Raw genomic sequence first — 12751 nt, 5'->3', positions numbered from 1 at the left:
TAGGCCACCACTCCCCATAGATTTACCTCTGCATTTAACCCATCTCCTTGGGGAGCAGTGGGCTGGCCCTGTGCGACACCCGGGAAGCAGTGTGGGGTTAAGGGTTTTCCTCAGGAACCCAGAGTACAGGCTTTGGGGCTCAAACTAGGTACTTGCAACCTTCTCAGAGCACAATCGCACTGCTGTAACACTAGGCCAACACTCCCCCAAGAGCACCCTACCTCTCAGTAGGGCATCAAACTTTAGGATAAGTCTTGTTGTTCCCCTGCATGGAAATCTTTAGGAAAAGGGGAAAGATTTGTACGATCTGAAGAGAAACAAGAGTGCCTCACAAGACTACTACTTCCATCATATTAGACTGTGTCCCATTATTGCAAGGTCCCAAGGTCCCATTATCTCTCTATGTCCAGCATAACACTGATGTTTTTGAGAACTGTGGTTACATTTTCACCTGAAGATAGTGCTTCTGTTTAACATGCAAAATCTGTAATACAACCTGAATTAAATCCAGCCCAAAGATAAGTTGTAGCAAAGCTTAAATCAAATTTGAGATGAAAATATTTCTTTACAAGATTTATTTGGAGATGAAGATCTAGTTCTAGTTACCATCAGAGGAGAAATTGTTGAAAACTTGATATGAATTAAAAAAGTCTGAGGCTTTTTTTTTTTTTTAGGTCAGATTAAAGAAAGTAAGGAGAACGTATAAAGAGAACCAAAGTGCTATGCATACAAATGCTCAAAGCTGAAATCAGTAGGTTGTGTCATTTATCCATATGATGGCACCAAATACCAACAAAGCAGAAATTATCTTCTGAAATATTTAAAGCTTTTCTCTTTTTTGGTTTAGATCCCGAATGCTGATCAGTATGTAATAATTTTAGAGAATATACAGCATATCAAATAAAGTCTGACTATTAAGTTTGCTGATGATTGGTGATTTTGTTCGTGATTCAATCACAGATCCGTCATTCAAACCACTTGAACGTTTTGTTTGCATGACTGGTTGGTTCTAATCAGTGTGTCAATAATTTATTTTCATCTGAAGCAGCCTAATCCATCATACAAACCAATTTTCAAAGGTTAGATTACACTGATGGCTCAGGTCTAGCTCATAAGAAAGGACGAGAGTCAGCTTGTCTGACATTATTCACTCATACATACTTATTAATAGGCCTACCTCATATCACCTGTACACCAAATACATGATTAGCTTCTGTAGTTCAAAGACTTGGGCACTTAAGTTATATTGAGAGTGATAAGACAAAAAGTGTCAAAAGTTAATTCTGTGAACTTTAGACCTTTCTTAACTCTGGTACATTACTTGTCAGACTGAAGCTTGGTCAGTGTTATAATTTGTCATTTTTATTGAGTTGTTATTGAACTGGTTTTATCAATGTTCTACAATAGATATAGAGATACAACATTTAATACTATATAGAGTATTGAATAAATGCATGACTTTGCTCTTCCTAGGTTTTTTACTTTACTGTGCACTTTTCCATGTTAATGTACTCAATTAGCTTATAATTTTTTTTTTTAAACTGCTCCAGTTATTTAACAATTAAGGACTATGTCAATCGAATAAAGGGTTTTAAATAAAACATGAGATCAATGTCACTTCTTTTCCCTCTTCATTTATTCCGATCAGGATATTTAGAAATATAAGCTTTTTGCAATAAGATTTTTTTTTTCCTTGTAGAGTATATAAATGTAAATTCAGCATACTTTGAATGATCATGGGTTATATATCGAACACTATGAAAGGAGGGGTGATCATAAAACAGCTAACAGTGCTCCACTAAGTAACCCTTTATTAGAGAATGGCAAAAGAAATGCTTTGAAAGCAATAAGAGGTTCCGTTTGCAATTTCCCATAAGCCATGTTGGGGACACAGCAGACATGTGTGTCAAATTTGAGTCATGTAAAATTTTCTGGGTTAACTAGTAAAATTCTTAGTTTCAGAAAAGAATGAAAATTAAGCTAAACTACCAGTTCCTGGTGGTGGTAGTAGCATGCTATGGGGAGGCTGTGATGGAGAATCCAGAAAGTATCCCTTTTCCTTTTTTCATCATTATTGTATTTCTTGCACCTAACAGACACTTTACAGATAACTGGACACAGTTTACCTATTTTGCAAATAACTGGCAAAAAGTACCATTATAATGGAGTAATGTGAAAATACAAACCGAGTCACATTTCAAAATCTTACTATGAAAAACATAAATAAGAACATGTAAAATTGTCTTCCACTTTTAATTGTTTCAGTATCTGTCCTATATGTTTCCCTAAAAAACATTAAAATCAGGACTCGTAAATAAAAAAAGGAAAATAGGCTCAACCATAATGAATAATTTTGCATGACACTGTGGGCATAAATCACATTCAGCAAGACTTCCTCCATAAAGGCTAGAAGACATCAGACTGCGTGTAATTATTCTATTAATGTCTTCCACTCAATTAAGTTAGTGAAAAAAATGCTTTATTCTAATTAATTTATTTTGACTTTAAAGTGTACATTTTTGTGTCATTGCAACCGCATGGTGGAGCCAAAGTCCCAAAAATCATCTCAGTCCGCCAGTCTTGGTAACTCTGAAAGACTGTTTGCCATCGCTTCTAGTATGAGTTCAACCGCAGTTTCAGACGTTTTCCAAACGATAAACTTTTACTAATACACTCTGATTTTAGAGAGATTCCGAAGTACGATTTGAGAAAAAAACATTTGCAAACAGAAAACTAATATTTCACACGCAATAACCGAATAGGTTTTGTTTCATATCAAAGCACCTTCAATAATATTCCATAATGACCGCTTCTGTCTGCCTTGAAATTTCCCATTCTCCATGTTCTTAAAACTGGAACTCATTCACTTAAATTACCTCCTGTACATATAAAGGGTTAAAAAAATTATTTAAAAAAGGGAACAGATAACTCTGTGACATCAAGCCTCTTACTTCTGCCTTAAATGAGGAGAGAGGGAGCCTCTCAGAGGAAGATCTTCAGGTCTCGCAGCAGATGCGCGCCGTCCTTGGATGCTCCAGACGCGCAGCGGAGGATTTTGCGCACTGGAATCAAGCAGAGCTGAAGAAACGGTCTGCCTGACTGACCGCAGTCTCACAGGCACTTGGACTCATTTGGTAGCATTTTAACTCCGCTCAGAGACAACTTCCTGCTCATATCGCTCCGGATTTAACAGAATAAAACTGTTCGGCTGGATTTGAAACTTAGAAAACTAAGTCGCTGCTTGAAGAGGAAATTCCCACATCCTGAGAGACGGGGACGTTTAAAGAGGATTGTAGAACTCTTTGCTGGATTGGACAGGATTTACTCCAGCTTGAGGTATCTATAAGGGAAAGTTATTTTTCTTCGTAACTGTACCAATAGAGCGTCTATCACTTGATATATATATATATATATATATATATATATATATATATATATATATATATATATATATATATATATATATATATATATATATATATATATATATATATATATATATATAATTTTTATAATTTTTTTCTGTGTGTGTGTGTGAATCTCCCTCTTATGCTCGCAGGTGATGTTTCAGCGGCATGCGTGTCTTCTCCTCTCCAAGTCTTCCAGAGAGGTTTAAACCGCCGCTTATCTTGAATAAACCGAGAAGTCGCTGAAGATGGGAGCCCTGCAAACATTCTTGCTGTTTTTCCTATTGCACCAGGTGAGTAATGGGTTGACTCTATATTGACTGGTTATTTCTATTCTAATGTCTCTCAGCAAATTGCACTTTAAAACTTGTTCTATCCATCTATCTTTATGCAGAAATTCAAACTGCATCATTTACCTTTTTTTTTCTTTAATGACACATAAATTCATGCCATATTTGAGTTTTATAAACTGTAGTGATTTTTTATCTGGACTGAAGTTGCTTAGTGCAGAAGTGTCCTAAAAAGTCGTTTATGGTGAATCTATATAGATGATCTACTGCAGCATTTGGAGAAAATGTAAATTAAACAATAGCAAAACAGTAAAAATTCAGTAGCATCTTTACAGACAGAACCTATGGCTTTGTTGTGATCTTCGGCTCTTGCTCAAAAAAATCTAATGCTTTGAATTTCATAAAATTTTTTGAGCTTCTCTGCAAAAAACATATTATTACCACATATAATTAAAGGTACCTTCTATATTACAGCTATGTTTTAATTTAATTTAGCTCAACTTAATCTAGAATAAACTTTTATTTAAATAATAATTGAATCCTGCCGTGATAACGCCTTGCTGTCTCTTAGAAAATGATTTCAAATATTTCTTTTTGCCTCATTTTCAATTTTCAGTATTTTATTTTAACAAAGACGGTTTTAAGGTTCTGTTTTTGTGACCCATTTAAAAGACATTCTTCTTGTAGTCAAAATATATATATTTTTTTGTCCTAAGTCTGGGGAAAGTTGGATCACTGATTTAAATCTGGATAAACATCGGATAAATATTTTTGTTGTCAGTTTTTAACAAAATATGATAGTCTTCTAAAATTGACACATTAAAATAAGAGATTAAAGTTGGGGGGAAAAGGGCGATGGATTTTTTAAAGCTTTAGTCGCTTCTTCTTTGTAAATCACATAATACTTAGAGAGCAAGGAAAAGAATTTTGGCTTAAGTAGAAATTCAACGCGTTGAGCTTTTTTGATATAATCTTCCTCTAGTGTAATTTTGTTTTCATTGCAGTAATCTCTGTATAGAAAGATTGGGATCTCTTGGGAAATTCAAAGGGTTTTCTCTTCTTTGATGAACATCTGCTGTGTCCACTCTCTATTTTTTAATATATTGTGGGTTTTTTTCTTTTTTGGTTTTATCCTTATTATCCGCCTTCCATGAATAGAATTGAATGGTAAATGCCATCGGATTGAAGAAGTTCTTCACATCTGTGCTCAATCCTCTAAGAAGGCTTCTTTTAAAGATAGCCTTGAACTGTGCTGCAGCTGCAGCAGAAAGCTGTCTCTTCTGTTGTAATCAGCACTGAGCCTGTTGGGAGCTCTGCCTCCAGAGAGAAAGAGGCAGGCCACCTCCCCGGGGAGGCTCTCTTTATATGCCCCGGTGGCTTCCCTCCCAGCACACCCACAAACGTCTGACCTGGGACATTTTAGACTTTATCAATATTACTTCCACTTTGTAGGCTTAAGAAAGGCTTAGTTCCACTCAAAACATAAAATAAATACACAAGAACCGTCTAAACATCATATACATTAATGAATTCAAATGAAAAAGAAAAAAAAACATACGGAAATCCAACAGGATGCAAAAATGTTATATTTTAAAATATTTGAAATCTATTTATTTGCGGTCGGAAAACCATGAATATATCCACCTCCTCCCACTCAGTTAATGCGCACCTTAAGTGGTGAAAAAATAAACCCCAGTCTCAGCATCTGTGCCAAACCCCAGGGACAAATAAGAGGGTCAAAGCCATCCTGGGAGAATTGGTTCTACCCTGTGACATCTGCGGCAGTTATCCCCAGCTTAATGACAACAGGACAATGTAGATGAACAGGAGACATATTAAAGCTTCTTCGCTGTCATCCTTCTTCCTGTCTTGGATAACATTATTCCCAGAGTTTCACACAGTGAAATATAGTTTTTTAAAACTCAGATTAGGATTAGTTATAGGGAGACACTGACAAAGAATGTAGCGATTGGGGATGTTATAGCAAGTCTCTGTGTTGTTTTTTTATTTTGGAAGAAAGCCTTAACAAGACACTTGGTAAAGGGCTCGTTCACCTTCTGTGCCTCCTAGCACATACAGTGCTATCATTATGGGGACTTATATATGTATGTATATTTAAAGTATGTTTAAAAAGTAAATAAACACCTGGATTAAATCAGAGAGGGAGACTGTATATATTTCATTTTCATAATTCTGACATGCCTGCGGTCTTTCCATCAAACTTTGATGTGCAGTGATTTAAGGGATTACAAGTGATTTCCAAAAGCTTTTGGCAGTAGTTGTGTACTTATTTATCAAAGTGCAGTGATTGCAGCAGAAGCCAGCTCAAGAAGTGGCCCTTGGGAGGCCCGTTCTTACTCATCCTTTTACCATTTTGGTTTTCATGCCCATCTCAATTTATAGTTATAGTATTGGGGGGAAAAAGAAGCAGGAAATAAACAACCCAGACATCATCTTATTTTTTGTTCTCACAAAAAGAACAAAGGTTTAATGGATTTTGAATCTCTAGCTCATGTGAAATCTAAATGAATGTGAGTGAATTCCTTTTTATATAATTGTAAATAAATTGTGGCAGTAAGAGGTTAAAGTATTCCTGATTGGTCTAGAATTATCCAATCTGGGTTTAAGCTGTGTAATTTAGACTTTGTACAAAGAGTGGCTGGTTTTATTTATTCCTAAAATGATTAAATAAATAAAAGATATAAAAGGTAAAATTGCCCTTTAAGTTTGTGCAAAGACAAAATCCAGGTCCGCTTCATTGTTTGTAATGTTTATGCTGCTCCTTGACAGGGGGATGCCCTGGGCAGTGAGCCATGTCAAAAAAGCTGCATGATGAGTTATCTCTCTGCAGAGGATGAAAAAAGTAGGAATGTGAACCTAAGTAGTATTTGTCACTAGTTTCTTAAAAAAAAAAAAGACAGTTTTTCATCCTCAGTTTCTCTGCAGCGGCAGAGTGAGCGGCGCTCCTTTCAAAGTCAGTAACGGCTCCGGCAAGGACAACACTTTTATCCCTGTCTTCGTAACAAAACACAGATTCTACACAAATTCCCTCTCTAAGGACCTTTTAACCCTCTTTCCCTTACCCATGCTCAATTAGGTTTGGTTTTATTATTTATTTACTGTATGTTTAAAGGCAACTTAACACTGGGAAGTGTAATAAAATGTACAGTTGGGGGGATTAGGAGCAGCTCTTTAATCTCACGCTCCTGATAATGCTGCTCGGGCTGATTGATTAGTTTTTCAGGAAGCTTATGTCAGAAAAACCTAATCCGTCTTTGGATTGTGCCAGCCTTGTAAGGTTTTCCGCGCTGCCACTTTATCATGGTGGCGAATTACAGAGCTGCTGGGCTGTGATAAGGTCCTCGTCTCTTTTACAGACCCCACCGCCCAACCCTTTTGCACACTTGCACAACCCGCCCCCCCTCCCTCTGGACAATAAAAAAATGTGTTTATATTCTTCACATCCCTGCTCTGCCTGGTCTTCACATCAACCTCTCCCAGGATTTGCCTTGTAAGAAAGAGACCAGGGAGGGGGGAAAAAATAAAAAGAGAAGAACTTAAGTCTTCAAAAATCCACCAGAGAAATTGGGTGGAGAGGGAGAAAAATGTGAGAGAAAATGGGCAAAGCAAGGCCAGAGAAAATTTCTGTGGAAGTGATTAAAACATGGATTTGACAGAGTGAAGAGGGCATGTATGCATGTGCTGCCTTCCAGGAATCCTTTAGGAGCTTACATGGTGCTGATGTGTATCTCTGCACATATTGGGGTCACAATCTTTCCAGCCATAAGGCTTGACTTGATAATCCCTCATAAACAATACCCGTCTGTGACATTTGCCATCCACGGTCCGCATGTTGCTCATCACCCCTCTGAAGGAAAAGGTTGTCGTTTTTTGAGGCTTAAATCCCTCAAATGCAGCCTGCAGCCACAACAGGTTGTGCTTTTACTGTATGGATCCCTGCAAGCTGTTCCTCTCTCGATCCTCATTTACAACCAACGCGGCAATGCATCCTCGCTAAAGGTCCCTGAGTGAAAAGACAGAAGCTCCCAATGATTGATTGCTGGCACACAATTGCCCTTTGCACTGACAAAAACGCTAATCTGGAAAGTGGAAAGCCCATTAAAGACATAAGCCAAACAGTTATTAACGTTACGATTATTTTGACGATTGCTGCTCTTTTGATGTAAGCAGACTAATGGAGTTTTGCATTAGGCGTGGGGAATTATTGTGTCATTTATCATTATCGTAAAAATAATCTATATTTTGCTGAAGAGTTATTCTTTCTAATCTCTAACTAGAGACTTTTGCAAACTGCGATGGAATTAAATTATTTTCCAGAGTAACAGTTCAGTTTAATACAACAGTCATGGTTTTCTGGTTACTTTTATATTTAGACTAGTGTTTTTTAAGTCATTAAGCTCTAGCTAAATAACATGGTCACAAATTTTAAAATAATTTATTAATAATAAAAGGAAAATAAATGCTCTGCATCATTGAGTCCACATTACCCCTGTTTAGAATAAACTGAAATGCAGAGCTGTTTTTTTCAGTCATCTTTCTGATCGGATTTGGTGTTTTTGATGGAGGAAACATAATGTTAAATGTGTTGTTGAGATTTGTGGTCTTGGTCCATAGCTATGAATTTTTATAGCTGTTTTTCAGCCCTGGGCGCCTTAGAGCGGGAGCCTCTGCTACCTTATAGCTCTGTCATTACTGCTCTGCAATATCTAAAACGGGCAGCATTTTCTGATGTAGAACTATTACTGTTTAACAGACTGTTGACTGCGTTGCTCTTCTTTCTGAGCTGGGCTGTGACAACTAAAACCACGCACTTATGCTTTATACCTTTATTTTTTGTGATGAACCAGAACAAAGTTGTGTTTAATTGTAAGGTTGAAGAAAAAATGTACATGCATAACATTTTAACTTTCACAAAAAAACATGATATGCATTTGAATAGATGCTGCTTTTTTCTGTCTTTTGCAGCCACCTTCATTCAGAAGTTAAATTGGTTACAGGGACGCATAAGAAATCCTCTCTGTAGTTTGTCAGATGAAAAAAAAAATGTAGCTTACTGGTCTACTGTATGCATAACTGGTCTACATATAGCAGAAAACCACCATCATAAACACAACATCCCTACAAATGAACTATGGTGGTGACAGCTTCCTGCTGCTGGGATTTTCTCCACCAAACTGGGAAACAGATCAGATCACCCTACCCTAACAGGGTAACAACACTTAATAAAACCCCAGAATTACAAGAGAATGATGATGAAGATCAAAGCATGTTCATGTATTGGAACGGCTTAATCAAATCACAGAGCAAAATTCAACAGAACAATTTCGGAAGTTATGCAGTAAGGATCCCCATTGGATCTGTGCTTAAACCAGTTTGTGAAGACTTGGTCACAGGTTCTCTCACTATATTTTCAAAGATGGTAGAGGCATAGATAAAAGCCTTTAATCAGATTTGGATTTGTAGAGAAGTCAGTGTTTGTCTATCACATAATGTCAAGAAATCTTTTCCCTTCCTCTTTCCCCTCTCTCTCTAGAATATGTTTCTACTATGTTTTTATAGATGACAGACAGACAGACAGACAGACAGACAGACAGACAGACAGACAGACAGACAGACAGACAGACAGACAGATTACATTATAAGAAGGAAAATCACTAATATGTTTATATGTTTTTTTGTTTTGTTTTTTTGATGCATTGTATGTTTGCCCTTCTTTCAGCCACTACATCTATAACATAAAGAAATCAGGTAAAAGTCTGGCGCTGGTTGACAAACCTTTGCATCCCATTAAAATACAATAACCTTTTTTATGGTCGCTAAAGTGGTCGGCTTATAAAAAGATGTAACCATCAACACAAACACCAATGGAACCATCAGAGCTTAGGGAATTATAAGTTTACTTATTTTTATAAAAAAAAATGTATATTTTATAGGTTTCTAATTTAGAACTTGTTTGTTCAATACATTAAACTAATTTGTTATCTTGACCTCAGATTGTTACACAATAGAGGTGTTAATAAGAGTGTGAAAGGATGCAATCTGAATCAAATGTTATAAAATAATTTTCTTTCATTTATTCTGCATTTTCACTTCTTATGTCTCAAACCAGCCAACGGTTTCTGCTTTTTACTGTCTGACGTGCAAAGTTTTTAATTACCACCCGCTTCGGTCCTGTAGCAGGCAATCACACCACATGTCAGAGCTCAGGAAAATGATTGACCTCTTTAATTAAAAACTGCATGGTTTCCCTGTAAAAAGGCAAGGTGTGACAGCTTCAGAATAAGTACAATAAATCTCACCCTCTGATTATTCCTACTTTTACATTTCCTCCTGCCGCCAAGCTTTAGAGGCCTTTCTTTTGCTGCTTGTCATTTTCAGCCCTAACAAAGCTCTGTCAGCTTCCCAGTGTCTTTGTGTATTTCTTGTGATGTACCTGTCTTCAGAGCGTCTCAGAGAGAAAGGAAGTAACGTCTTGCCAGCTCTCGTTTCTTCTTCAAAGGGAGCTGTTTTCTGTGAAATCAGACGCTGCTCAGTAAGCTTTTAGTATGGAAACATTTACTCTGTCAAATTTAGCGGATGCACGTTTGAACAAATCAAGCAAAACAACCGCCTGTTTTTTTGTGTTTTTTTTACTCTTATCATTTCCAGCAAGGAATTGGAAAGAACAAAATGATAAACGATAGTTTTCACAGAGAAGCACTAAAAAGTTTAGAGGAACATTCAGAAATTTTTTTCTTTTTAAATTGGAATCTGAAAAAAAAAAAAAAAACTCCTGACAGAATATTAACCGTACAAGGCACCATGATTCCTCTTGAATAATGTACAAAGTTTATCGTTGTTGTAAGGTGTTAAAATTGGCCAGGAGATAATTACACTGAGTCCTACATGCTTTGTGGTATTATCCTCTTCAATCCCTGCTATCAGAAATCCCGAGGTGTGCGGCAGGTGTCAGGAGCTTGCACAAGGAGTTAGTGCTCTGACCATGTAAGGGGATTATGAAAGTGATGATGCACTGAAAGGTAACGCCTGCCTAAAAGTGAAGTGTTGAGGGCTTTGCTGCTGTGGTATGTGACAGGTTCCGAGATAAAACAAGTATCCAGATTACCTGGAGGCTCTCTTCTAAGACGCTCCGCTTACCGACTCCTCCTCTCCTGCCAAGACCGTCGTTAACACTTCCCCAACATCTGACAGCATCGCTACATTTAACTTTCCCACACTTAGTAAAGCCCAGTAACATCTCATTTTCACCCCAAGGGCCTTTCGCAGTTCATTCTCAAATGGGCAGGAAGCAGGATGTCACAAAGTGTGCCACAATTGATATTTTAGTCCGTTTTCACTAAACTGAATTATTTAAATCACCTACATTTCTTTCAGTGTAATTTTAATTATTAATGCCTGTTAAAAAAAATTTATGAGCACAATCTGAACATTGTTACAGATTGTGCTCATTATGAGCTCTTGACACAATCTGTATTTACAGAAATCTTGACAAATAGTATAGTAATTATTGTGATTTTACCTGCTTATCAGATGAACATTAGATTATGGTTTTTAATATATAATTGGATTTAAGTTCTTTCTATCCTTTGCATTGATTTTGATTTATTTTCAGCAGCAATATAAAGCTAACATGAGCGGAACTGTTGGACAGCACAGTTGACACACACCTCGGATCAGACCTTTCAAAACATTTTTTTTTTTTTACCAGGTTTACCATTAAAAAACTTCTGACCTACAGATGCAAAACAAAAGAAACGTGACAACTTAATGGGTCTTATTCTGATCAAATGAGATATAAATACAACCTAAGGGAATCTTCTGTATTGGTTGTTAATGTCAGACTTTGAACAAGCGGAACCAGCAGTTGCCCCCTAAACTAGAGAGTGGCAGCAGTGACTATTGACAGGTTTAGCGCCTGACTCAAAGAAGTCCAGAAGTATTACTGAAGACTAAAACATGGGAAAGGTCTCGATCTTTTGATCAAATAAAAAAAGCAGAGTGAATCAAGAAGGTGAGAACAGAACAAACACCAGAGGCTGCCGACACACGCTGTGCCTTATTTATAAACTTACAAAATGTTTTTAAGGAACTATTACCAAAGGTGTCCCTCATGCCAAGGAACATTTCATTAAAATGTGGCAATGGTCCAAATAGTGTGTTTTAGCTATAGGTGTAAATCACAATATCGGTCAAAATATGCTGCCTGGCGGGGGTCCACTCTCTAAATTTTTTATTTTTTGTCTAGAACTTCCACATGTCTGTGTTTTTCCCCCAGCATGCTATAAAGGATAATCCTCCTCCAGTTTGTTGAATGATTTATAGGTATTTCCTTTGCTCTTACTAATAACCAGTCCCAGTGAGATTAATAGTTTAGAATCATTTAGCCTTCTGATAACTTGTGCCAGAATGGACAGTAAAATGAAAGGGATTTGAAAGTGCCCACTTGCTGAGATCCAGCATATTTCATAAGTGGTGAAACACCTTGATCTGAATCAAAATAAGGGATTTGATTCTTCCTGATGTAGATGTTGTCTGGCTCAGAAGTTTGGATGAAAGTTGAATCAGCCTAACATTCATCTGAAGTCCAGAAACATCCTTTTTATAATCTCCCCTTTCAGTTTAAAGTGAAGTATGTGACTTAGAAAAATGCCATCAAATCACTTTCTTTAGGCCTTCGTTAGGCTTAAAATATATCTTATATATATAGGCTTATATATATTTCATTTTTAGATGCTTTTCCAATTGATAAGTATTTTATCAATACATTCCAGGCCAGAATATTTTACCATTAAGAATTAATGGTCAGTAATACAATTAATTTAATAGAATTATATTTCTTTTTGTTGCTAGTGTGATGTTCCATTTCTTGTTTAAAATTAGAAACTCTGGTAAAAGCAGTATAGGGCAATACCTTGCTCAAAGGGATTTCTTCAAAAAATAGGTAGAAGATGCAGCACATCTATAACTGCTAGAAGTTTCCAGAGAAGAACACATCACCCAAATTCTCTGCAAACCTTTCAGACTCCCCATTAT

At 36.7% G+C, this 12751-nt stretch overlaps 1 protein-coding gene and 1 non-coding gene across 3 annotated transcripts in view; one reads left to right on the top strand and one right to left on the bottom strand.

Annotated features, from left to right (window-relative positions):
• Positions 1-214: 214 nt before the first annotated feature.
• On the bottom strand, positions 215-325 carry LOC119776850. Its single transcript, XR_005279841.1, has one exon. It is a non-coding gene; the product is annotated as a U5 spliceosomal RNA (small nuclear RNA).
• A 2622-nt stretch (positions 326-2947) lies between these two features.
• nxph2a (neurexophilin 2a) overlaps positions 2948-12751 on the top strand; it is a 30800-nt gene continuing 20996 nt past the window's right edge. The window contains exons 1-2 of one of the 2 annotated variants that reach the window (XM_038275454.1): positions 2948-3336; positions 3599-3700. In XM_038275454.1, coding sequence (XP_038131382.1) covers positions 3656-3700 — 45 coding nt within the window. In that variant the 5' untranslated portion in view covers positions 2948-3336; positions 3599-3655. Of the gene's footprint in view, positions 3337-3559; positions 3701-12751 lie in introns of both variants that reach the window. The other variant, XM_038275452.1, reaches the window with a different exon arrangement.

This window comes from Cyprinodon tularosa, unplaced genomic scaffold, assembly GCF_016077235.1.
Source record: "Cyprinodon tularosa strain WSP-4 unplaced genomic scaffold, ASM1607723v1 ctg96, whole genome shotgun sequence".
Classification (NCBI taxonomy): Eukaryota; Metazoa; Chordata; class Actinopteri; order Cyprinodontiformes; family Cyprinodontidae; genus Cyprinodon; species Cyprinodon tularosa.
The sequence above is the reverse complement of the archived record's forward strand: the minus strand, read 5'-3'. Positions and strand labels throughout refer to the sequence as shown.